Source organism: Arvicanthis niloticus, chromosome 14 (assembly GCF_011762505.2).
Source record: "Arvicanthis niloticus isolate mArvNil1 chromosome 14, mArvNil1.pat.X, whole genome shotgun sequence".
In the NCBI taxonomy this organism is placed as follows: Eukaryota; Metazoa; Chordata; class Mammalia; order Rodentia; family Muridae; genus Arvicanthis; species Arvicanthis niloticus.
Window position 1 is genome coordinate 62487280 of NC_047671.1, and position 27903 is coordinate 62515182.

General features: G+C 38.6%; 1 protein-coding gene across 4 annotated transcripts in view; it reads right to left on the minus strand.

Moving 5' to 3' along the window:
* The window catches only part of Galnt1 (polypeptide N-acetylgalactosaminyltransferase 1), a 91410-nt gene that overhangs the window by 29426 nt on the left and 34081 nt on the right, over window positions 1-27903 (minus strand). For all 4 annotated transcript variants that reach the window (XM_076912894.1, XM_034517838.2, XM_076912896.1 and 1 more), the window contains 3 exons: window positions 21452-21708; window positions 15450-15624; window positions 4555-4721 (listed from right to left, as the gene is read on the minus strand). In XM_076912894.1, the coding sequence (XP_076769009.1) occupies window positions 4555-4721; window positions 15450-15624; window positions 21452-21590 (481 nt within the window). In that variant the 5' untranslated portion in view covers window positions 21591-21708. The remainder of the gene's footprint in view (window positions 1-4554; window positions 4722-15449; window positions 15625-21451; window positions 21709-27903) is intronic.

A 27903-nucleotide genomic window follows, 5' to 3' on the forward strand; every position in this document is an offset into this window, starting at 1 on the left:
ATTTCTAATTCTTACAACAAGGTAAAAACTAGTTATAATGAGGCTGCTGAGATGGCAAAATTGGGTAAAGGTGCTTGTCACCAAGCCTGATAACCTCAGTTTGATTCTTGGGACACGGGGTAGAAAGAGAGAACAGACTCACATCTACCTGTATACCTTAGCATGTAGGCTGTATGTGTATTCGTGTGTGTGTGTGTGTGTGTGTGTGTATGTGTGTATGTTTGTGTGTGTGTCTGTCCCAAAACAAATAATTACACAAACTAAACTAAAAAAAACAAAAAACAAAAAAAAAAACCCAGCCACAATGGAGTCACTGTCACTTTGCTGGCTACAAATTCCTTGCCCCTTACTAATGCCATCATAAACAGGCAATTTGGGGGAAACGTAACACATGCCATTTGGGGCACTGAAAGCTCTACAGAAGAGTTCCTACACAGCTCTTAGATCCTTTTCTGGCTCCTTCCCCTCTTCTTTTAGCAAAGAGTCCTATGGAGCCACTAAGGATTGTGATTTTTCATTCCACAAAAATGTATACAGAAAGCTTTCATTTCCATCTGAAAATTCATTGTTCATACAGAGTTCTACCAAATACTTCACTTTACCTTACAATCTGTTCTTTACCTTACAATCTGTTATACAGGCAGAGTGCCATACTTGGAAATTTCTATCTCAGTACACTAAAAACTGCAAAACCAGTATTGACCATGTACCAAGCAGATTTAAAACAAAGCTACATGTTACAAAAAACCAAAAACAAACAAACAAACAAACAAACAAACAAACAAAGGAAAGTATGCTATTCCCAATAACATCTGAGAAATATTTAGCTAGAACACTAAAAAAAAAAAAACAAAAAAACAGTATAGCCAGGACAAATAAGCTTTGGGTCAAATAATGGTGTGCAGCAGCCCGAACAGAAGAGTCTATCTATAGAGTCCACAGATACTATGTTTTGAAACTCTGGTGAGAACTGTGTTCCCAGGTGTGTTTGCGGGTGTGGGGTGGCAATCTGTGACAGGACAGGTCTCGGAAGGTCAAAAGAAGCTTCTAGAAATAATTATCTGAGCACTGAGGGTGATTCAAAGGTAACCAGGTTGGAAAGATGGTGAAGAACATTTCCTAGAGAATGGTGTTCTGGGCATGGGAACACAGGGGAAGAGCCTAGGCAGCTAAGAGAGTGACCCACTGAATAAATTCAAAGGAAGCTATGGACAAACCAGGAGCATGGGACTTGGTAGCCGTGAATGGCTCAAATATGACTAGAGTTGGAGACAGTCACACATATCTGGGAGAACTGCACCCATTATATTTTTACCTTTTAAATTTTACTGACTTTTATTTTATGTGCATGAGTATTTTGCCTGCATTTAAGTCTCTTCACCACATGTGTTCCTCATGTCCAAGGACGTCAGAAGAGGGTATTGGATCCCCTGGGGCTAGAATTATAGATGGTTGCAAGCTATCATGTGGGTGTAAGAAATAGAACCCAGGTCTTCTGGAAGAACAGCTACTGCTCTTAACTGCTAAGCCCTGCATGTTTGCTCTTACAAACTTATTCTACATGTGGTGTGGAGAACAGACAGGAAAGGTAAACACTAATACAGACAGACAGGATTGGTTGGTCTATATTAGAGTACAAGTGAGAAATATTGTGTCTCTAGAATAGGAAAAAGCAGGCACACAGAGTTACATGAAAATAAAGTTTGCTCTGGTTACTGAAACCCAAAATTATCATCTAAACCATGATGCCAAATAAAACTACATTTTGGTAACTCTGGATGGTAACCTGCATACAATCTTAATTGCAGAATGCAGTAACGGGTGGCTTCCAGATGCTAGAAACAGGAAAAAGGATTCTCAAGACTTTCTAGGCAGGAAGATGAAGGTGACCCAGACCCTAATTAGAACCTAGGGTAGTACTCAAGAAACCCACCTGGTAACAAAGAGCCTTGGTTCAACATCAAAGTAGGTATTTGTCCACAGGAGTTTCCATACACATCAGAATGTTAAGAAAGGCCCACATTAGGAAAGGGGAGAGACAACTGCTATGTGTGAGTTTATGTCACTTCAGAGTTGTGGGTACATCCACATTTCTACTGCAACACAGCCTACAAAAACATCCTACTCTACACAGCCTTCTTGGACTCTCATAGAATAAGAAAACTTTCAAGGGTGAGGACAGAAAAAGAAACTTAATTTGTTTCCTTTTCGGGGGGAAAATATCTCTGCACAAATAAATAAACAAAGCACGAGTCACTGGAAAGATTAATGTCTATACAGTCAGATGCTGCAGAATGCCATTCCAGTTCATCATAGAGAGCATGCATGGTATTGTTTAGTGACAAAGCCATTTTAATTTGTGTTAACTATACTGTGATTTTTAAATGACAAAAATTCTCTAACAATTAATTTCTCAGAACTATCACTGTCATTATGCAAGGTATACTGTATACACTAGTCCTTAAATTAATTTTTTCAAAGAACCGGCTCCTAACTGAAAACTATCAACGTATGGTTTATATCTATTATCAACAGTTCTTTTATTTTGACATTTTAAAAAAGTTTCATTTATGACTTTATTATAATTGTTATTACTATTACTATTGTATATATACATGGGATGTGGATGTGAGTGCAGACACACAGACGCCACAGCAGGCATGTGAGGTTGAGGTACAACTCTTAAAAGTCAGTTCTCATCTGGGGATGTGGTTCAGTGGCAGCTAAGTCATATTTGGTGTTTGCTACAGGACTGAACTGCTACCCAAGAAGATCAAGCTTGCCCCCAAAGAACTCCTGCTGAACAGGTCCAATTCCCCCATATCCTAAAAACTTTTCTCATCCACTACCTTTGTGCGGTGATGGGCTAGAAGAAAGGTTGAACCCTTATTAAAAGTAGGTTGCAAAAAAAAAAAAATTGTGCCTACAGTGTGGTCTATTTAATTAATAATAGCTCTCATTCAGTTTGACATTTAATTATATACTGCAACTTAAATATTATCCATGCTTACAAATTATTTATTTGATTAGATTAAGGAGGTAAGATGACGACACTTGAAAACTCCTATTTTGGGCTGGAGAGATAGCTCAGCGGTTAAGGGTACTGACTGCTCTTCCAAAGGTTATGAGTTCAATTCCCAGCAACCATATGGTGGCTCACAACCATCTGTAATGGGGTCTGATGCCCTCTTCTGGTGTGACTGAAGATAGCTGCAGTATACTCATATAAATAAAAGAAAAGAAAAGAAAAGAAAAGAAAAGAAAAGAAAGAAAGAGAGAAAAAAAGAAAGAAAAGAAAACTCATATTTTTCACTTGCACTTGTATAAGCTGGCAAAATAGTAAGATTTAAGCTATTACTAAAACATAAAGTATTCCCAATAACTAATTTATGATATGTTTAAATATAACTAATTTTAAATACACATAGTATAGGCACAGTTAGGAAAGAGTATATGTCCAAAGAGGTGAAAATGATGGGCTAGGAAGCTTAATATTCATTAGGAAAGCTATGAAAGGCTGCAGAAACAGTTCAGGGGTTAAGACCACTTGCTGCTCTTCTAGAGGATCCATTTTCTAAAACCCACATTGGGAGGCTCAGAACTGCCTGTACTATAGCTCCAGAGGATCTGATGCCCTCTTCTGGACACCTGCACTCATATGCAAGTCAATACACAAACACATAATTAAAATCACATAGAAGGAATGAAGAGCAGTAAGAATCTATTTCCTGTAGTTCTTCCCATGTAAACAAATACTGACACAGCACATGACACCACTGAGTGCTAAACAGATGGGCTGTGGGAAAAAAAATAAAGCAATTGGGAAATACTGGGTTTCTGATTTAACAAGGTCTACTGTTTCTACAGCATTTACAACATGAAATCTCCCAGGGTTCAGAGTCAATATTGGTGGTTCAAGTTACTTTTCATTAGTATGTCTTTTCCTAAGAGTGTCTCATGAAACAGATTAAAATATTCTAAATCTATGAAAAATCCTGATATTCTCAGAAGGGTATCTAAGCAAGAGATGTGACAGATATATGTTGAGAACAAAGTCAGATTACACACCACATTTTAATCATGCTTAATTATTTTATGCAGATCAATCCTGAAATTTAGAAAGGAAGGAAACAGGAAGCCTCAGAAGAGTCCAGAGAACTCTAGTCTGAACTCCATTTTGCTGTCAAAAGTTCTTCCTGCCACTCAGAACTAAATTTCTCACCTCATGATCAGAATTGCAGCTTTCCACAGAGAAATTTCTAACAAAATTGTGTGGTTTTTTTTTTTTTTTTCCTGTTAAACATCAACATCACATTTTAAAGCATTATTTCTTTTTCCCAGTAAGATTAAGATACAGCACAATTAAACACTTAAATAATACTTTTATAATTCACAATGGTATATACTTATGTGAATGAGTTTAAATGGCAAGAATTTTCAGATAAATTGAAAGTTTACGTACAATTATTAGGTAAAGTTATAGCAATAGTTTGCAAGCTGTTAGTGATGGATCAAAGGTCTGATATACCACTGGCATTAAAGTGTAGAATTTACCTCTTTCACTGGCATCATCTACAAGAACAATCTCCTCTATCATGTGTCTTGGCGAGCGATTAATGACACTATGGACTGTTCGCAGAAGTGTGCTCCATGCCTCATTGTGGAAAACAATCACCACACTTGTTGTAGGAAGGTTATCTGGATACACCTTTGTTTTACACCTAGAGACAAAGCAAATGCCTTTATAAAACATCTTAAGATACTAAATGAATCTGTACTTAGAAAAGTTGACAGAACAACAAAGAGTTTGTGCTAATGGTGAGACTATAAGGGGTTTTCCATTTAAGTTTTGATTAATGTTGCAAGCATAAATAACAGTGATATACAGGAATAAAAAACTGTTTTAAAGATATTGCCTATATTCTTAAAATAATTTCTCCTGATGCAGACTTTTGGTTTGATTCATTTTATTTATTTACTTATTTATTGGTTTTCATGTTTGTTTATTTGTTTTTTGAAACAGAGTTTCACTATGCAGCCTTAGCTGGCCTGAGACCTGATATGCAGACTAAGGTCCCTTGGAACTCACTGAGATCTTCCTGTCTCTGCCTCCCAAGTACTCCCAAGGTGCACACCAGCCTTCTGGTCTGAGCCCGAGCACTGAGCAGATCCTGGCAATCTCACAGAACCCAGAGGAAGCAGGCTTCCCAGGAGCTCTAACCCAGGCAGTATCTTAGGTAAGGAGAAAGCAACACCCGCCCCAAACAGGCAGTAACTGGGACCCACTAGGACCCAGGAAGTCACTCCTGGCCTGGAGCACTGGTTCCTTCCTGTCTGCGCCTAAGTACTGAGCAGATCTTGGGCTCTAACCCCAGTAGTAACACCCACCCCACACAGTTCTGATACAATCAAGATAATAGGAAAGAAAGGCTCCAGTCAGAGAAAGGGCAGGTAGCACTAAGGAGATCCAGATGGCTAAAGGCAAGAGCAAGAACATAAGCATCAGCAACCCAGGGTACTTGGCATCATTAGAACCTAGTTTTCCCACACAAGAAAGTCCTGAATTCCCCATATCACTAGGAAAGCAAGATTCAGATTTAAAATCACTTCTAATGATGAAGATAAAGGACTTTAGGAAGAACATAAATAACACTCTCAAAAGAATTTGAGGAGAACACAGGTAAACAGGTAGAAGCCCTTAAAGAGGAAACACAAAAATCCCTTGAAGAATTACAAGAGAACACAACCAAACAGGTGAAGAAATTGAACAAAACCATCCAGGACATAAAAATGGAAGTGGAAACAATAAAGAAATCACAAAAGGAGACTACCCTGGAGATAGAAAACCTAGGAAAGAAATCAGGAGTCACAGACGCAAGCATCACCAACAGAATACAAGAGATAGAAGAGAGAATCTCAGGTGCAGAAGATACCATAGAAAATATTGACACAACTGTCAAAGAAAACGCAAAATGCAAAAAGTTCTTAACACACAATGTCCAGGAAATCCAGGACACAATGAGAAGACCAAACGTAAGGATAATAGGTATAGATGAGATTCCCAACTGAAAGATCCAATAAATATCTTCAACAAAATTATAGAAAAAAACTTCCCTAAAGAACGAGATGCCCATAAACATACAAGAAGCCTATAGAACGCCAAATAGACTAGACCAGAAAAGAAATACCTCCCGTCATATAATAATCAAAACACCAAGTGCACAAAACAAAGAAAGAATATTAAATGCAGTAAAAGAAAAAGGCCAAGTAACACTAAAAGGCAGGCCTATCAGAATTACACCAGACACTATAAGAGCTAGAAGATGCTGGACAGATGTCATACAGACCCTAAGAGATCACAAATGCCAGCCCAGGCTACTATACCCAGCAAAACTCTCAATTAACATAGATGGAGAAACCAAGATATTCCATGACAAAAGCAAATTTACACAATATCTTCCCACAAAACCAACATTACAAAGGATAATAGTGGGAAAGCTCCAATACAAGGAGGGAAATTATACCATAGAAACAGCAAGAAAGTAATCCTCTTCCAACAAATCCAAAAAAAGAAAGCCACAGAAAGATGACTCCACCTCTAATAACAAAAATAACAGGAAGCAACATCACTGTTCCTTAATATCTCTTAACATCGATGGACTCAATTACCCAATTAAAAGACATAGGCTAATTGACTGGATACATAAACAGGACCCAGCATTTTGCTGCATACAGGAAACCCACCTCAGTGACAAAGAAAGACTCTACCTTAGAGGAAAAGGCTGGAAAACAATTTTTCTTCAAGCAAATGGTGCTAAGAAACAAGCTGGAGTAGCCATTCTAAAATCTCCAGCCCGAGAACACAAGGGGAGGGACTCATGGCTCCACCTGTATAGGTAGCTGAGGGTGGCCTTGCCAGGCATCAGTGGAAGTGGATGGCCTTGGTGCCTGAAAGTTTGGATTCCCTAATGTTGGGGAATTAGAGAGCAGGGAGGCGGGAATGGGAGGATGGTGGGAGCACACTCTCATAAAAACTCCCACAATTATATGGATTAGACATGACAGAGGCAGGCCGCCAGAAGACTACATTCCAGAATTCAAACAAAAAATTATCTTGATACTAAAAACTTTTTTGAGAATTGTATATTGCAGAATACACAGCCTTGGTGTATCTACTCATCAAGCAAGCTGAGCAGACCTGCTCGAACCTCTGATGTCCTGGAATTCCAGCTGGATGTAGTGAAGACAAAGTGTCAGAGGCTTATCTATTTATTCTTCCCCCACCCCTCTTCTAATATCTCAACACCCATAATTAGCTTGAAGAAGTTAATGAAGTGTTGGCACCCCTATTCCCTGGGCTTGTGGACTGAGGTGGTTAATATTGGGCTGTCTTTCTAGGGAAAAGTAGTGGTTTTGGTGGAACAGGGAGGATTAGCTAGGATTTACTGCATAGCCATAACCTACTGGTAGAAATATGTATAATTGTTATTAAGATGAAGTTATAATTTCTTAAATGGTACAAAATTTACTTTGATTTCAAATTTAAGGTTTTCATTGGTATGAGCTTCTTACTGATAGACAAGTGAGATTAATATTGTTACTCTCATAGGCATTGTGCCTATATAACACATTCAGGAATACAAGGCTTAGACCCAGTCCTTCTTTAACTTTTCTAACTGATTTGGGGTGGTTGGCCTGAGAGTTAAGGGCCTATAGCAAATTCATGGCTCTGAGTTTATTGTTAGGGTGTTTTCTATATTTTATTTAGAAATAGCTGAGAGGAGTTAACAGACAACAGTCCAGATTGCCTTACATAGATAGTTGGTTTTTAAAACGTCAGAAGTCCACAGAATTGACATCACAAACATTTCTGTATTAATGTTCATTTTGATTAGTGACCTGTCTGCTCCTGACAGCTTCCTGTCTTGGATTCTAAGAAGAAATTGAGCATCTTTGGAGTTACTCCAGTTGTGGTGAGACAGCCACTAGGCAAGAATTGCCTCTTTTCATCTACAGACAAATCACTGTCCAGAAAAGGACACACTTGCAGAAGAGTCGACTGATTATATCTGCCTAGACAGAGTAATCAGTCCTTAATAATTGTGCATCACTAAGGTCTGTCAGATGACCCTGGGCCAGAAGGCTGAAGATCAGATGCTCCAACGTTTTGCAGTATAGGGACTGTACAGGTAGGTGTTCAGCGGTCTCTATAAATTGGCTAAGTTTTAGAAGCTATGCTTTGTGCTTCCCATAATGTCAGTTAACTCAGTCATTCTGGATTTCTGAAGAGGTTGAAGACTTATAGTCTCATAGCCAATCCTGGCTATTTACTTTGAGAGAAAAGATTTGAGAGGATGGTTTTCAGCTGACATTCACTGTATAGCCAAGAAAAAAAAGCCAGGTTCAGAACTAAGTCTTTTAGTTAGGAGAGATGACAGAGGTTCTGGTTAGTCAACAAAATGATGGACTGGATATTACGTCTATCTTGTACCCTACTGACACAAATTGGTATAGTTATGCTCTAATTGTATTTTGAGAGAAAAGTTTTATTTTAACAGGAAGGGTGATATGTAGGAGGAGCTAAGGTGGGAGGAGTAAGGAGAAGAAGAGGAGTAAGGAGAGGAGGAGGAGAAGGAGAGGAGGAGCTAGGTGGAGAGGGGGGTGAGAACATGGAGGTGGATGTTCGCATGTCTCTGCCAGTCAAAGATAGTTGGTCTATCTAGGTTGGGTATTGGGTTACACTTCTGATTGTGTGGGCATCTTGTTATTGAGCATCACCAAACTTATAAAGCCTTTGCTTAACATTTTAAAAAAAAGTATAAAAGCAAAAAGGAGGAGGGGAATGGGATAGGGGTTTTCTAGGGCGAGGAAATGGGGAAAGGGGATGGCATCTGAAATATAAATAAAATGTTCAATAAAAAATAAAAATAAAAAACAAAGGTACATACCACCCATGGCTAGGTTAATTCACGTTAATGAAGAATGAAATAAAGCTATATTATCAATATCAAATTGCTCTTTATGAACCAATTGGCTTAAAAAAAAAAAAAACCAGAATCAAATAACCTTAACAAAAGTATAACCTGCACAAATTAAAAAATAAAATAAAAAAATAGATGCATTTACTAAGTACCTATTATGTATCATGTTCTTAATCTTGGTAGTCATTCTGTAAAGCAGACGCTTGGAGTCACCTGTCATGGGTAAATGAGGTCTCTCAAGGTTATTTTAAAAAGGAGAGACAATCCTAAATTCCTCTGCTTTCCTGTCTTAGCACATGATTTATCCCTGTCACATGTACTCCAGCCATGATAGACTGTGATGGGAATCCTTTGCCATGCTGTAGACTTTGCGCCTTCAAAAACACTAAAGTAGATAAATCTCTTAACCAGCCTTGCTGTTGTCGTCATTATTAACTGAGAGAGGACTAATATGAACTGTGTGTGTGTGTGTGTCTACTGTGCATACCTGCAATGTGTACAAGAAAAACTAAACAAAGAACTAAGGGTGAACAGAAAAGCCACATTTGTAACTAGCAGCATTCTGCTACTCTGTCCCAGTGAAGCATCACATTCCATTATGACAACTCAGTGGTAGACTGCGACTATGTCACTATCAAGGTATCATATACAAGTTGGTCCAAAAGATCAAACTGGAATTAATGGTGAACCAGCTATGTCTGAGAAATGCCCAACACTTAAGTAAAATAGGAATGCTCAGATCAAAACTGTATTATACAGATAAGAACAGGCATGTAACTAAAGCCACATCTTGACCATTACAGCATATTCAGATGCTATGCTAAATGAATAAAAACAAAATGTACACTCCAAAGTACCAGCTGGAAGCTGAAATTTATACCAGCTCAAACTATGCCACAGGAAAGGAAGGAACAGAATAAAAACAGTATTAAACAAAAAGCTAGAATAAATCGGATTTCATGAAAACTTGGCTCTCTCTCCAATCTGTCCTAGTTGTACATCTGCCCTTGGGTTATTCCATGTTACATGTTATGGCTCACGAAGATCCACATGGGCTGGACGGCCTCAGTTTAAAGTAACTCAGCCCTCACGCAGCCCTCCTCACACTCCAGCCGAGTTCCCACTTTTCTAGACGACTCTTCAAACTTTCACATCACAGACTTCTGAAACCACTCTTGCCCTCCTCATTTACAGCTATTTCCAGTATCACAAAAGAAATAAAAAAGCTTCCAGAAGAGAATTTCCATAATGCCACACACCATCCTGTTAGTATTTAGACTACAGAATCATGTTTCTTCCTCTATAGAGGGCTTGAATGATTATTCTTGTTTATACACCTTCTCACCTATTGATGTCCAAAGCCTTTGGTTTTGACACTTTTTAAAACTTCTTCCCTCTCAAGGGGGTCATCTCCATCAACACACTATTATCCTCTCTCCCCTCCCCACACACAGAACTGCCTCAGCTCAGATGCACTGCTCTACAGCTAGCTTCACATCTCACTCATCCCAAGCTGATTATATTATGGAATGTGGCAAACACAGAGTACACAAAACCAAGTTGTTGGGCTCAATTCCCAGAACTGCAAAAACAAAACAAACACACCCAATATATGTGAGCAGAACGAGCTGGGAGAGAGCAAAGGACCACGTAACCACACTAAGTGAGAAGAGAACTCATCTGCTCACAGAGTGCCCCGTTCCCATCTCATCTGTCCCTAAAGGAAAAACTATGGTGGTTCTAAAGGAGTTTTATTTGGTTTGTTTTGACTTATTCACAAATAATATTACTCTCTTTGTATTATATGATTATTTGGCTATTTATTATGTTGGTAAGGTTCATATTTACAATGACATGTGACTTTTGTTCATTTCTACTACTATAAAGTATGTTATTCTATTCACTACCTGTTGTTGTTATTTGAGACAGTCTCACTATGTAGCCCTGACTGGCTTGGAACTCACTATGTAGACCAGGCTAGCCTTGAACTCACAGAGATCCTTCTTCCTCTGCTTTCTGAATGTTGTCATTAAAGGAAAGCGCCGCCATGACAGAGTTCCTATTTTACTAGTAGAAGTTTAAGATTTTAAATTTTGGAACCAACACAGACTTACTGCTATAAACATTTTACCTTTGTGTCCTATTGCATGCATATATACATACATGCATACATACATATGTATGTGTATAGATATAGATATACATATATGTATTTCTAAGGTATCAATGAGTGAAACTGTTAGGTCATGAACAATATAAATGCTGATTTTAGCATGAAAAGACACATTTTCAATATGGCTAGACCAAATTACTTTTTAGTAGTATATGACAGTATCAAATGTTTTGCCACTGAGTTGGTTTTTAAAATTATTATTAACAAGTTGGAATAATCTGTCATATCCTCACAATTATCTGAATACTCTCTTCTGTGAAATGTCTTCAAACCTCTCACCCCCACCACCCTAAGACAGGGTTTCTCTGGGTAGCCTTGACTTGCTTGCAACTCATTTTGTAGACCAAGCTGGCCTTGAACTCAGATATCTGCCTGCCTTCACCCAGCTCAAATTTCATATTTTTTTAAAACTGGGCTAGTTTTCTTTTTTGATATGTAGGAGCTATACTACTGGATTTAAGCACTTTGCTAGTTAAAAATGTCACAAATAGTCTCTTCAGCAATAACTTGATTGAATATAATTTTGCCTCTCTCTTATTTAATAAGCAGAAAGTCTTTAAGGGGGCTGGTTGTCTATCAATAGTATAGCACTTGGCCCAGCAGGAACATGTCCTTGGGTTTGCTTCCTATCTAATCTACCAGTTCCCCCTCCCCTTTTTGTGTGTGAATCTTATTATCTGTTTAAGAAATCTCTTCCAGGGACTGGAGAGATGGCTCAGAGGTTAAGAGCACTGGATGTTATTCCAGGGGCCCTGAGTTCAATTCCTAGCAACCACATGATGGCTCACAACCATCTATGAGATCTGGTGCCCTCTTCTGGCCTGCAGGCATATATGTAGGCAGAATGTTATATACATAATAAATAAAATAAATCTTAAAAAAAAAAAAATTGGGGGCTGGAAAGATGGCTCAGCTGCTCTTCCAGAAATTCTGAGTTCAATTCCCAGCAACCATATGGTGGCTTTCAACCATCTGTAATGGGATCTGATATGTCTGAAGACAGCGACAGTATATTCATATACATAAAATGATTAAATAAATCTTTAAAAAACCCTTTTCCAAGTTTAAAGAGCTATCATATGCAATCATTTATGGCTCTGCCTTTGTATTTGTATTTATGGTACACAGAATATAAATTGTTTTTTATGCTGGAAGCAAAAGTACAATTTCTCTTTTGTCCTTAATTACAGGAGATTCACTCAATGGTATTTGTTGCTTAAAAGATCATCCCTTCTTCAGGGCTACCCAGTGACCTCTTAGTTATCAATTAAATGTTCATGTATGAATAAGATGTGAGATAAACACCCTATTTTGTTCTACTGATATATACTATTCTTGTAAGAAAGTCGTCACAATATCTTGATTACTATGGCTTTTAAAGAAATCTTGATTAAGTCTACAACAATGCCTGGTTCTTCTAGCTCTTTGTATTTCCAGTGACAGAATCAACAATCAGCTAATCAAATTACACACAACACAACATATATTCACAATTATGACTATAACTACACTAACAAACCTGAGTGAATCAACTTCTTTATAGTATTCATCATGAACATAGGGTATTTTCTTCATTTATTTATTTATTTTATTTCTCAATAGTACTTTAGAATTTCCTTCAAGGAGTAGATCCCCACACACACACACATTTGTTATGTTCTAATAATATCTAAAAGATATTTCAAAAATATCTTCTAGATTTTGCCTTAAAACAACATATATTAATATCTCTTTCTTAGAAATAGACACCCCCCCAACCATCTACCTTACTGAATACTTATGAATTATAATCCCCTACCTATAATCCATTTGAGGATAAAAGGCTGAGACTTAAGGGTGAGGCATCATTCTATATATCTTCAGTCTTTCCTCAATCTCACAGCCTTCCTGCCTCAGGCTCCTGAGTGCTGAGAGTATAGCACATCTGGCAGACCTCCAGTGTGGCACTGAATCGGAATAACACAAGCAGTCTACATGCCCCTGACCTTCCAGTCATAATTCAACACAGCTAGCTGTTGTAGGGTTTACCTGCTGCGCTGCTCTGTTCAGACACCCTACAGATCAGATTAAGGAAATGCCCTTTGAAGTTCCTAAGGATAGCAGGACAGCAACAAATTTTATCAGTATTTTCTCATATTTAAAGAAATAGTCACATCAACATATCCTTTTTCTGTTACTGTTATGAATTTCAATGACTTTAAAATTACTTAATCATTCTATGTATGGCAGTTTGGCTTGAGTGTATGAAATTTATATATTGTCAGATTCAATGAACCTTTCACTTGTAAGGCTAATACTCTTGTTTATTATGTCATCTAATTTTACTGATCACTCTGATTTCATGACATACACTGGTATGTTCCTTCCTTTTCCTAGTAAATGCTTGGCTTTGTTTCTTCCTTAGATATACATAAAATGTAATTCAGTGCCAAGACTGTGCATGACTGCACGTCTGTTACTGTTTATAGATGTCTCTGTATAAAGGCCTTAAATAATTTACAGATTTAACAGTGATACACTGTATAGTTTCTGCTCTCACATCAGTTATTGTAGTGAGAGTTTTGGTTTCTTTAAAAACTCAGCTATGTTATGTAAACATACATAATCCCGGGTGTGGGATATGGGGCTGCTTCAGATTCTCCAAGGCAACAGACTATTTGCCTCATGCGTGCTCTGACAGGGTCCTGATTCTGCCAGCTGCAGCCAGTTTAATTCTGAGGACTATAGGTAAGGTAAAAATGCCAAGACCCAGAGAGGGTGATGGAGATGCTCTGAAGAAGGTGCAGCTGTTCCTCCTGCTGGTTCCTTCCCCTGCTGCTACCATTGCTGACGGTTGAGAGAAAAGAGACGAGAAGTTGGAGAAGCTGACTAAATGAAGATGGACTTCCCTCAAGGAACTCAATGCCCCTATCAGCAGGAGGTAATTTAAAGAAACTTATGTCCCCTTTCCCCTCCAAACCTCTATCTTCTACTTGGTGGTTGGGTATTGGAAGGAATACGGGTTGGAAGGAAGTAGAGATAAAAGAACCCAAATAAAATAGACTTAAAAAGCCAACAAGTTATATTTTATAGGAACTGATAATTTAAATTTTCCAGGTTTTATTTGGTTTTTTTGTTTTTATGTTTTTGAAACAGAGTCTCATAGAACTCACTATGTATACCATGCTGGCCTTGAACTCAGAGATATTCCTGCCAAGAGCTAGGATTAAAGGCATTGAAGGCTTTGATCTAAAATTTTAAATATGCCTATAATATCTACTTATAAAGGCACAAAACACCTACATTATTGCAGATTTTTATTTTACTATTTGTTTTTATGATTGTGTGTGTGTGTGTGTGTGTGTGTGTGTGTGTGTGAAATGTACACATAAGTGTAAGTACCCTCAGAAGCTAGAAGAGAGTTAATGGGACCAAATCGATTGAGTGGGCCTGGAGTGAGCAGGGGCGGAGCAAGAGGGAGTAGGGAGGGAGAGGTGGGGGAGAAAAAGAAGTTAGATCCCCCTAAAGCTGGAAATGTTAGTAGTTGTGAGCTTCCCGTTGTAGGTGCTTGGAGTGAAACTTGGGTCTCCACAAGAGCAATACATGTTCTCAACTCCTGAGCCACATCTTTCCAGCTCTCCTAAAGAATTTTTATGCATGCCATTTGGTACTGCTGGCTACAGGTACAGCGTTTTCCAACAGAGGTCTAGACTCTCTTGTCTTCCATAATGGAGGAAATATATCATCTCAGTTTATAGGGGTCAAAACAATGGTTGTCTCTGGAAGTAAGAGAAGTAACTGGAAAAGTAAATAAAAGAACTTTATTCACTTGGCTTAGATGATGCTACATACACCTAAAATCTTTCTGTAAAAGGTTGAACATATGAATGTTTTGGGGGTTTTTTGGGTTTTGTTTGTTTGTTTGTTTTGTTTTTCAAGATAGGGTTTCTTTGTGTAGCCCTGGCTGTCCTGGAACTCACTCTGTAGACCAGGCTGGCCTCGAACTCAGAAATCCGCCTGTCTCTGCCTCTGCCTCCCAAGTGCTGGGATTAAAGGTGTGCGCCACCACGGCCTGGCATGAACATATAAATGTTTTTGAAAGTGTTTAGAATCCACTACTAATTCATTTAGAGGAGTAATCACTTTCCTAGTTCCTGCGTCAGCAGAACAGTAATATCTGGGGGTGTTACTTCATCAGTACTCAACTTAAGCTTCACACAGAATTCAACAGCAACTGTGCCAGAGCTTCCAGCACTAAGGCAAAGTACTTGTTGGGAACACAGACAAGCCTCCATTCACACCAACTATGTACTTACCCCTCTAACCTCACATCTGGTAAGGATCTGTTGAATGCAATCATCTCACTTGCCATTAAGTTGAACTGATTGATTTTAAACATCTCTTTCATCTTTTCTTGATCCTCTTTAGGAATGACGACTGGTTTCCCCATTTCTCCAGGACCTTCGTGAGGCTTTTGCACTAGCTCTGGAACTAAGAAAGAAGAAGCTTAACTGAAAACCAATTTCATAATAACTAATGCATGCTTTTGAGTAACAACATTCAAGTTAAAACTGCCCACAACAAGCAGAGCAGCCTCATCTGGGCTCAGTAGATAAAGGTGCCTACCACTAAGCTCAATAGCCTTGAGTTTGATGACCTGAACAATGAAACAGGTGGAACCCAGTCCTGCAGGTCCTCCTCTCACCTCTTATGTACACATGGCACACACACCACACACAACACTGTATACAAAGGTGCAAAATACAGACTAAAGTTAAAATTGTTATTGGTTCCAGAAGATCCTACTAGTAAGTTTTATTCATGTCTGGTCTTAAGGATTCTGTGGACAATGGGTAGAAGACCTTGTGCTTGACGGGGTTTGGGGGTGTTTGTTTGTTGTCCTTGGACATGTTCTATGACCAACAGATCTGTAGGGCACAGCCTTGTTCATCTTTTCCTTGAAAATAGCCTTTGCTCTTTCTCTCTATTTCTTTTAACACAGTAGTGAGTGAAAAACAGTGATAACTAAAAGAAGAAGTATCACAGCTGACTCTCCGTAAACTGGAAATGAAGTTGGTAACATGCCTGCCAGCTAGCTGAAGTGGAGCAGCATGTGGCCACAATCTCAGTGCTGGAGGTAGACAGGAAGATGCTTGAGCATTGCTGGCCAGATAATTTCACCCAATAAGTGAACTTCATGTTAAGAGATTGTGTCTCAAAAAATAAAACATTACCAGGGCCAATGGTGGCACTAACCTATGTCAGCACTCAGGAGGCAAAGCCAGGCAGATCTCTTGAGTCTGAGGTCAGCCTGGTCAACAGAGTGAGTTCCAGGCCAGGCACTGCTACACAGAGAAGCCATGTCTCAAAAAGCCAAAACAAATTTAAAAAATAATATGCAAAGTGATAAAGGAAGACAGCAGACATCAACTTGGCTTTTGTGTGCCACACAGACATAATCTCACACATACGCATCCACAGACTCTCCACAACTGAAATCTCACGTGGAAGGAAAAAAAAAAGCATGACCACAGCTCCCCTTATTAAATTTTAAAATATCACTGAATAACAGTACAGGGCCAGGCAGATGGCCCGGTGTTAAACTGCCTGCCATATACGCTGGATAACACAGTTCCATCCCTGAGACCCTGGATGTTAGATGTAGCTCACATCTGCAATACTAGCTCTCCTATAGAGAGCTGGGAAGAAGAAAAACAGGACAGTCACCTGGAAATTTAAAGGGGCAGCTAGCATGGAGCACAGCAGCAGAAACAAGAAAAACCCAGCCTCAAACAAGGGACAGAAAAAAACAACTCCCAAAAGTTGTCCTCTGATTTTGTCACACAACCTTGGCACATACATGCACACACATATAAAGGAACAGAAAGAACAGGAAGAGAGGTAGTAGAGCTTTGTTGAGACCTGTGAAGGGAAAATGCATTTATAAAAGCAATTTTTATAAATTCACTTAAAAAAAAAATCTGTTCTATTAAATGACTACCATTCATAAGAATGAGTTATATCCCTAGTTCTGGGTAGAAATGTAACATTCTAAACTGTCTGAAAGGTGAGTCCGTCAGTCACCTATGTCAGAGAACTATGTGGTGCAGACAGTTTAGAAACAGTACAAGGCCTATAAAAAAAACTGTAGGTGAGCACAGTGGTCTTACTGGCCACTCTCAGTGTCCTACTCTGCAATGGTCCTTCTGGCCACTGCCCATTCTCATATCTTGAGGGTGGCCCAGTTTACTTTGCAACAGACTATTTACACTATTCTGCTTGTTCTGTTGGAATTCTTTCAGCAGAGATCTTTTTTTTTTATTATTTTATATTTTATTTACGTTTAAGATGCCATCCCCTTTCCACATTTCCCCTCCCTAGAACACCCCTGTCCCATGCCCCCCTTTCCTTTTTGCTTTTATACGATTTTTTAAAAATGTTAATCAAAGGATTTATAAGTTTGGTAATGCTCAATCAGAAGCGTAACCCAATACCCAACCTAGATATAAAAACTATTTTTGACTGGTGGAGACATATGAACATCTGCCTCCATGCCCCCTCTCTCTTTCTCTCTCTCATCACCTAGCTTCTCCTCTTCTTCATCTTCTCTCCTTGTTCCATCTCTTCCTCTCAGTACTCCTTCCCACTTAGCTCCTCCTACATATCACTTTTCCTGTTAAAGTAGAACTTTTCTCTCAAAATACAATTAGAGCATACTTATTCCTAATTGTACCAGTGAGGTACAAGATAGTCCTAATACCCAGTCCATCATTCTGTTGACTAACCAGAACCTCTGTCATCTCTTCTAACTAAAACACTTACTTTTGATCCTGGCTTTTGGCTTTAGAATGAATGTCAGCTGAAAACCATCTACTCAGATCTTTTCTCTCAAAGTAAATAGCCAGGATTGGTTATGAGACTATAGGTCTTCAACCCCATCAGAAATCCAGAATGACTGAGTTAACTGAAGTTATGGGAAGCACTAAGCATAGCTTCTAAAACTTAGCCAATTTATAGAGACCGCTCAGCAGAGATCTTAAGAACAGAGTAGCAGAAGGAACACCAGAGTTGCAAAATAGGAAGCTATTCAGTGTGTTTCCAACAACTCTCTCAAGAATATAAAATGTATCCACAGATTCACTAAGAAAACAAATATAGTTTTCTCATTGTTGCTGTGATTTTAAGGTAGAGATTAAAATATTTGACATCATAGAAGGCTTGAGTAATATAGTTTAAAAAAAAAAAAAAAATCCTGCTCACTGTCTGCCAAGCAAGCGAAACTTTTAAGAGGTGGGACTAGCAAGTGAGTATGTATTCAGGAAGGGATATTCACATCTGGTCCCCACCTCACCCTTCACTGTTTCCTGGCCATCAGAGATGAGCAGCTTCCTCTACTACATACTCTGCCCTGGCCATGATGCACTGACCTTATCATGGCTAAAGAACAGTGAGTTACCTTTCATAATGCCTCAGTGGCAGAAAGTTAGTGTGTTTCTCCGAAGTAATGCTCTCCCACTGCTAACGTCCTTCTCAGTTCAAGACCAGATGCCCTTGCCATCACAAAACTACTTCCTCCATCTCCCCCTTAAGATCTGACTCAAATACAGCTCTCCTCCAGAGCCATGAACCTCATCACCTTTTCTGAGATTCTGTGTTCAGTTTTTATTCCATAAGCAAAGCATTATCACCACGTTTCATGCTGTTATTACCAACCATTTCTCCATTACTTTGTATTTTCGTACAAAAGTTGCTCCTTTTCTTTGAAGTCTATGTCACTAGTGTTTCAAAACTATATTGACCTTAGGAGAATAACCCTTTTCTTGTGATTTCAATACTATACTGTCCTACCTGCTGATAATTTCCTCTTCCCCCTTTTTACCAAAATCCTTCTCTCTCTCAATGCACACATACACACATGTGCCAAAACCCAAAAACTTTAAATTTTGGATATTCCTTTAACACATTGTATTACCCACTTCCTTCATGCTGAAGCAGCCTAAAGAAGCTGCACAGCTCCGGTTTTCAATAGAACACCCAATCATGTTTACATTCCTTCCATGTTTACATTCCCTGAAATGGCACTTACAAAGGTCATCAGAAACCTTATTACCAAACAAATCATAAACAATTCATCTTGCCAAACATGGTGGTACACACCTGCTATCCCAGCATTTAAAGGACCAAAGAAGAAAATGGGAAGGGGGGGGGGCACTGTTGTGTGTGGATGTATAAGAGGGGAAGGGGAGGAAAACAAACTGCATGTCAGTAATACGTGCACAAAACTCATCCCTAACCTTCTAAGACCCAGAGTCTCACCCAGACTGCTCCTCCGATGGGGAGTCTGCCTCAGCAATCTGTTTAAGCAAGGAGACATGAAGGTCAACTTAAAACTTTTCCTCTCTCTCTCTCTCTCTCTCTCTCTCTCTCTCTCTCTCTCTCTCTCTCTCTTTCTTTCAAGCTTTTATGACATGCTGCAACTAGTCCATGTACCCATGTCTCTTCTACTCAGTTCTCTTCTAGCACACAATCACCTATTTATTCAAAAGTCCCACCAGTCTTGTTAGATGATTTAACACCTTGTCTGAAATCCTTTGAGGGTGTGCCACTACCTGCAGATGAGCCAAAATCTGCAGCATGCCACACAGTCCTCTTCTGGCTACTGTGTAGGCAGCATGCTCATCTTTGACAAGTTTCTTAAAGGTAGAAATTCTTTGTAGATGTATTTTATATGTATGAGTGCTTTGCATATACATTATCTGTCAAATCCACTGGAACTGGAGTTACAGATGGTTGTAAGCCACTGTGTGGATGCAGGGAACCCAGGAACTGAACCCAGGTCCTCTGTGGGAGCAACTAGTGTGCTCCTAACTGCTAAGCCATCTCTCCAGCTCAAAACTTTTCTGTTCTTGTCCAGCACCTATCAGAGCTTTAAACACATTCTCTAATTGAGTTTTCATGGGCTACAGAGTCTCTATTTTCTCTTGCTTTTAAGCCTCTGCATTCCAGACAAGACACCATAAGCTCCAACTCTAACTGACAATACATTAAAGTGGGGTGAAGGAGAGGAAAGCCACTCTGGAAAAAGAATACCAGTTTCAGGCTGGAAAGATGGCTTAGTGATTAGAATCACTGACTGCACAGCAGTTTCTTGCCAGTGAGAGGAAACACTTGCCCTCTGGTCTAAAGGAAACAGATGTATAGCTCTACTACCAGTTAAGGCATTGTTTTGTTACTCAGTAATGTTGTGCAGTAGCAGAACCATAAAAGTAGTATTTTGTGAATGTGTATGAATGTATAAGTAGACTGACGCTAACCTAGGTATTACTAACATCCTGTTCCAGCAACTAAGCAGAGCTAGTTATGTAAACCTACCTATAACAATTCTAATTAAACAGGCACAGTTTCTAACTCAAAAAATAGCTTTTAGATCACAAATTTTAAAGAACCAAGTATCTTCCTCCTTATAAAAATTGAAGAGTCAAAGTAAATTAGTACTGAAATAATAACTACATATAATTTCTTCAAAAAGTAAAATGCCAAGCCAGGCATGGTGGCGCACACCTTTAGTCCCAGCACTTGGGAGGCAGAAGCAGGTGGATCTCTGAGTTCGAGGCCAGCCTGGTCTACAGACAGAGTTCCAGGACAGAGAAACTCTTATCTCAAAACAAAACAAAACAAAACAGCAAACAAACAAAAAAAAATGAGAATATTGAATAACCCTTTCACAGGGGTCATCTAAGACCACTGGAAAACACAGATATTTATATTATGATTCATAACAGTACTAAAATTACAGTTATGAAGTAGCGATGAAGATAATGTTATAGTTGGGGTCAGCACAACAAGAGGAACTGTGTTAAAGGGTTGTAGCATTAGTAGATTCAGAACCACTGTTCTAGAGAATGAGAGTCAAACAGGAGACAGGATACCTGCTAACAAAGTTTTAATGTTCCACTCTGCATTATGGCATTAGACCAATCTTCAGTACAATTTTGGTAGTTCCAACTATGAGATTCCTATGTCATTTAGTAATGTAATTTGTAGAAAATTAATTCTATTATCAAATTTAAAAAATAAACTGAGCAAAGTCAATGACACTTTTAACATTCAACTGTCAGAAGAACCAACACTGTTAGAAATATAGTCACCACATAGGAACTTAGGGATTACTATTCATTTAAAACTTAAATCTATATATAAATTTAAATTTTATATAAAATATAATATAAACTGTTAAATATTCAGCTATAAATCTAAATTTGAAATACAATAGAAATGACCACTATACTCAAGAAGGCAGCTGAATAAAGGCACTCACCGTCTCCAGCAGGAAGTCCTCGCTCCTTCTTCTCTTCACATTTGTTGCACTCACTGAAGTAAAGCAGCAGGAACATATCCAAGAGTACCCAAACCAAGGAGGTGGCTAGAACCACCTTGCAATATGCAAATTTTCTCATGGCACTTTAAATCAAATGTAAAATTTTAAAATATATATATGTGTATATATATATATATATAAATATACAAATATGAAAATTATTCCAATCTGGTTTCATCAGAAATCACAGTCATATCCTATAAAAAGAAAAGGGGGGAAAAGACTCTTAAATTCAATACCTAAGAAATGGATCATATGAATAATTTAACATATAAATATTAAAATATGAATTAATATCATTAACAAGAAAGTCCATTATTATATAAATAACTCCTATAAAGCAATATTCAATAGAAAATGGGTTAAACAGTGTAAACAGGCCTTTACCGAAGAGAAATCTAAATAGCCAATAAAAATGTGTAAAAATGTGCTTATTTTCTTGTAATCGAATATGTAAATTAAAACAGCAGAAAGCTACTACTTCAATCTCATCAAAACATGGGTTTTTTTTGTTTTGTTTTGTTTTGGTTTTTTTGGTTTTTCGAGACAGGGTTTCTCTGTGTAGTCCTGGCTATCCTGGAACTCACTCTGTAGACCAGGCTGGCCCCGAACTCAGAAATCTGCCTGCCTCTGCCTCCCAAGTGCTGGGATTAAAGGCGTGCGCCACCACCACCCGGCTAAAACATGGGTCTTGAATTCTTTTCTCTCCAACTGTTTTACTGAGTTCTAAGACAAAAGCAATTAATCAGCCCAAGATCTTCAGGAAACAATGATCCCAGTCTGAATATCCAGTTCTCCTCCAGCTGGTACTGTAGTCTCTCGAGCTAATTCCTGTCCTCTTTTCCCCACCAAATCCAACGTACAAACCTCAAGTCACTACTCACCTAGAAAACATTCCCAGAATTCACTGCAGGAAAGGGAAGGGATTCTAAGACTTACTCCTAAACTCGATGTCCTAAGCTTTTAATTTCTACTGCCCACTCTTCTACATTCTATGATACTCTTAAATTGTCATCAGAAAGTGACAGGGATACACTGAGTAAAATTGTTTCTAACAAGTCAATATTTACCTTGGAGAGCTCTGGAGCAGCCTGAGAATCATGTCATTGAATAACACAAAAGCCAGTGTTGCTGCTCACTACGCCAGAAACAAATCAAGTGTATTCAATCAAGAAAACTAAGGGAACCCCTTGTACATGGGCCCCATGCTGAAAGTCATGTGAGCAACGCCTGAAGAAGCAGGCTGACAGGTGCTGGGAAGCTTCCTACAGGGTAGTCGGCAAAGATGAATGAGCTGAACAACCCAGGGCAGGTGAGTGCATCAGTAAAAGACCTAGAGTAATTCTTTACAAAGTTGCTAGACAACAGCCAGAGTCACCCAAAGAGGTATTAAGTGACACTTGTAACATAAATTACTTCTGCTCACATCTCCGGGGACTTTGATCTCCTACATATGGTCTTTCATCAGAACAGCATTTTTTGATGGCAAGGTAAGAGAAAACAAAGGTACTACAGACTTTTTCTCCCTCAACACCACGTCTATTCATTTGATTGTGTCACATGCAGTGAGTAGTGACTATAGAAGAGCATGAAAGGGTTACAGAACACAATGTCACAAAACAATGGCTCTCACCACGGAAGCTAGGTATGTACATTTATATTTGAGCCATTTCACATGGAAAACTGTCTAACAAAGAGTCTGATGGCTAATGCTGGAGGGTGGGGGTGGAACAAAACCCAAGACACTAACAAAACAAAGTCTCATGTAGACCAAGAGGACCTAAAATTCCTAAAGGGCCAAGAATGACCTTAAACTTCTACTCCTCCTGCCTCTAACACTCCAGTGCTGGGATTATAAGTGGGCACAATAGGTTTATGTGGAGCTAGGAATCAAACACAGGATCTCATTCGTCCTAGTAAAGAACTTTTCCAACCAAGTATCTCCCCAGACCAATTCTTTAAGACCCAATGACCATTACACTAATATATATTGTTAGTTCATTTACATCTAAAAACCACGTCTTTCCACATTGAGACATCTGAGGAGAAAACATGTCTACCTAACAACTGTATGCAACATTCTAAAGTATCTTTGAGCATCCTTCATATAAAATGCTTCAGAAACTAACTATTCGAGATTTTAGAGCTTTGCAGATTTTGTAATATTTGCACAGACTTAATTTTTTGAGCTCCACAACACTAAATCTGAAATGTTCCAAAATCTAAAACATTGAGTATATCATCTACATTCAATGTTTCAGAGTTGAAAGCATTAGACTTAGACACACACACACAGAGTGGAACACTACTCAGAATTTTTTAAAAAAAAAAAATTACTGTTGTGATCACTGAACTACTTCTCTGAGTTATTATCCCAGGTTTAGAGGTTAGGAGACCAGAGCTCACTTGGAATACTGATAGACAGAGACTCTTAATGCTCACCAGAAAAAGTGTGCGTACTGGGGGCATGCAATGTTGAGCCTATTCACTGGTATACCAGTTCTTAAAGGTGATAAACTGACTTGGCTTCTAACAGTATCTTGAAATTTTCTATTTCTACTTAAAAAATGACATATGCTAAATATAAAGAACCCTTCAGGGAGGCTGGAAAGATGGCTCAGCAGTTAAGAGCACTGGCTGCTCTTCTAGAAGTCCTGAGTTCAATTCCCAGCAACCACATGGTGGTTCACATCCATCTATAATGGAATCTGATGCCCTCTTCTGGCATGTAGGTGTACATGTAGATAGAATAGTCACATATACTCACAGACATAAAAATAAATCTATCTTCTTCAAACACTGCAAAGTAAAATCTCAGGACTGCCATAAACCACTGTCGCAGCTATATTCCGCTATTAGTGCCGAAGTGTTTTTGTCATCATTCAAGACAGGTGGACCATACTTCAACACTTGTTTTTGTATTTTGAGCACTTTGTGGCAACCAGATCTCAACAAAAGTACAAGAGAATTTACTTAGGGCAGTGATTAGGCAAATTGTTTTTGGCAAAGAATCAAATAGTAAACTTCTGAATTCTAGTGTTATAGGAATAAAACAGCCATAAATGAATGCAGCAACATTCCAACCATTTACTTATAGATACTGAAATTCTATTTTACATTACAAATCATTGCTATTTAACAATCCACTTAAAAATGTGAACACTCTCTTTTGTTCCTGAGTCATCATCACAAGAACTCCAGAGCTCCAACACACAGTCTGGTGCCCAGTCAGGAGAAACACATACTTTCATAAGTTTGATGTATTTACATTAGCAACACTATTGACATGAGTTTTTATTTTTGATAATCTTCATGTGTAATCACTATCTTTTGTAGCTGCATCTATGGTTTGCTTGCTGAGAGAGGATATCACCATTTAATCCAGGCTAGCCTCCAACTGCAGATCCTCCAGCCTCATCTCCCATCGTCCAGCACCACATCCAGCTTTGTGTTTAGTTTTCTACCGTCTCTGCTATAACTGGTGATCATTCCATTTTTTGTTCTCACATACCTACTGAAATCCAGCCCAATGTTCTATTAGGTAATTTGTTTTGTCTTTTTCTTTCTGTGAAATTCTTTATATAGTGTTGTGTCAATTATAAGTTCTACCTGTAATCTTTTTCTAGTTCACAGTTTACCTTTAATAAAGAATACCATTTATGGTTCAAAAAGTATCAATTCTCATATCTTAAGAAATACTTCTACCTGGAAATCATTACCAGTAATGTTTTTATATCAAACTTGAAATGTTTTGCCTTTTCTATAAATGTAGGGGGCCAATGTTATTGTCTCCCAAAAGGATAAAGTGTCAAATAACAAGTCATCTTTTTCTAAAGGCACGGGGTACTCACCCTGCTGTGGACTAAGTCTTTGAGTCTCTATGTTCCATTCCGCTGAGCCATCTCTTCACATGTAAAACTGCTATCTGAATTATAATAACTAGCTTATACTCTTGATATATGGGTTAAAAAAAAAAGGTCTCAACTATTTTAAAATGTTGGCACATGCCTTTAATCTCAGCAATCAGGAGGCAGAGGCAGGAAGATCTGAGTTCAAGGCCAGCCTGGTCTACAGATGAAACTCCTGGATAGCCAAGGCTACCTACACACAGAGAGCCTGTCTCAACCCCCACTCCCAGAAGCATTACAATTTATATGGAAGGATGTATCACAGTTAGAGGACAACTTGCTAGAATTCATTCTCTCTTTCTACCAGGTGGAAGGCTTCTAAGTTCAGAAAATAAGTTGTCTTTGAGGACCTGGGAAAACGCTGGGGACTGAAATCAGGTCATCAGACTTAGGAACCAGTGTCTTAACCTACTAAGCCATCTTGATGTACACTTTTCATTATTTCTTTGTTTTTGATTTTTTTGAAGACAGGGTCTATGTAGTCCCAGTTATCCTAGGATCCTATGTAAACAAGGCTGGCCTCAAACTCAGAGATCCACCTGCCTCTGCCATGCCTTAGCCCTTTCCCCACTTTTTCAGGAGTGCCTTGGCTATTTTTCTCATTGGTTTTCCTCTAAATTTTTAGATTAACTGTTAAAAGCTCTATTCCAAAAGCTACTGTCATTCAAATGAAATCTATGAGCAATCAGAACTGCTGTCCTTATGCTCCTCGCCTCTCTAATAAGCATCTCTATGCTATGTACCCTTTTTTTTTTTAAAGATTCATTTATTTCATTTTTAATGAGTACACTGTAGCTGTCTTCAGACATACTAGAAGAAGGCATTGGATCCCATTACAGAGCCCATGTTGTGAGCCACCATGTAGTTCTGGGAATTGAACTCAGGACCTCTGGAAGAGCAGCCAGGCTGAGCCATCTCCCCAGCCCCCTTGTTTATTTGTTTGCTTTTCCTTGTTTGTTTTTAAGACAAAGTCTCATTATGGTTGGCCCAGCACTCAACCTCCCAACGATAACTTTCTAAACACTGCGATTATAAGAGTAGGTATCATACCCAACAAAAATGTTCTTTCTGTCTAACCCACTAATGTTGATCATCAGGACCTTGCAGTTAAAAAAAAAAAAAAAAGTATTCTGCCATCAAGTCATCCCCAGCTTTAAGACAGGTCTTCGCCTGCATCCACCCAAGTGCTAAAATTCCAAGTGAAGGCACCACACCCAGCGTGTCTTCCCACTATCTGCAGCTCTATCTTTTGCTATGATGGATCATAGCCAGGAGGTCATGTGAGTTTTCTTAACATTATCAGTAGCAACTTAAACCATTCAAAATGTAATATTAAAATTTTGGTTTAATTAATCCCAGCACTCAGGAGGCAGAGGCAGGCAGATCTCTGATTTCAATGCCAGCCTGGTCTACAGAGTAAGTTCCATGCTAGCCACGGCTACACAGAGAAACCCTGTCTTGAAAAACAAAACAAACAAGCCAAAAACAAAATAAAAATTAGTTTGCCACTGCACCTACTTCTTTTCTTTGTCAGAACATAAATAACTGTTAACTTCTTCAAATGAAAAAATCAATGTATAAAGGAAGTTAACACAACAAGCAGGCCTGAAATTGCTCTCCTTGGAAAGGTGTGGTATACAAAGTTGGCCCTTAGCTCAGAGAAGTTGAATGATAAACAGTTTTCCATAGTGATACAAAACTTCCTCTAAATAACAAGTGTACCCCACTTAACTGCACACACAATTTGGTTAGTTAAACATCTTTTCCTTCTGTGACTCTGGAATTTTGGTATGTGCAAAATACAAGGTACCTATATGTGACCAGTGCTAGTAAAAACCTTGGGCATGAGTTTCTGACTTTCCCTGGTTGGTAGTATTTCCTGTGTTAGCACAATTGCTGGAGAAACTAATCACACACTGCTATCCCTCAGGAAGAGGATACATGCAAGCTCACTCCTGGTGTCCTCAAGATTTTGGGTCCTTTTGCTGCAATGTATTTCTGCAGTTATTAGTATTACTGTGCTGAAGCCTTTTGAGTTCTCCAAGCCAATCAGAAAACCTAAGGGTGGTCTTAGGAACACCAATACAACGTACACATTAAAACAAGGAAATATTTAAGTTCATTAATAAGGCAAATGTTTACATTCAAATTTCAGTTCTAATACTTATTAGTTATGTGGACTTCAAAAGGTCAATTTATCTTATTTGCAACAAACAACCAAAACCCGTGTGGCCTCATTGTTTCTTTAAAAGGAAGTACACTCATCTTACAGTTCAACTGCAATAATGCACACTCAATAAATAGTGGTATTTCTAAAGGTGCTTTCTTAGATGAAACAATAAAGATTCTTTTATATATGTACTGATGCAATGAAAATGACCATCTGGAACAGAGAAGCTCAATACAAACTTTACTCCAGGATCTTCAACACCAGTACTGTAAGTGATTTCCCAGTCACATGAGAAGACCGTGAGTTTACTTCTA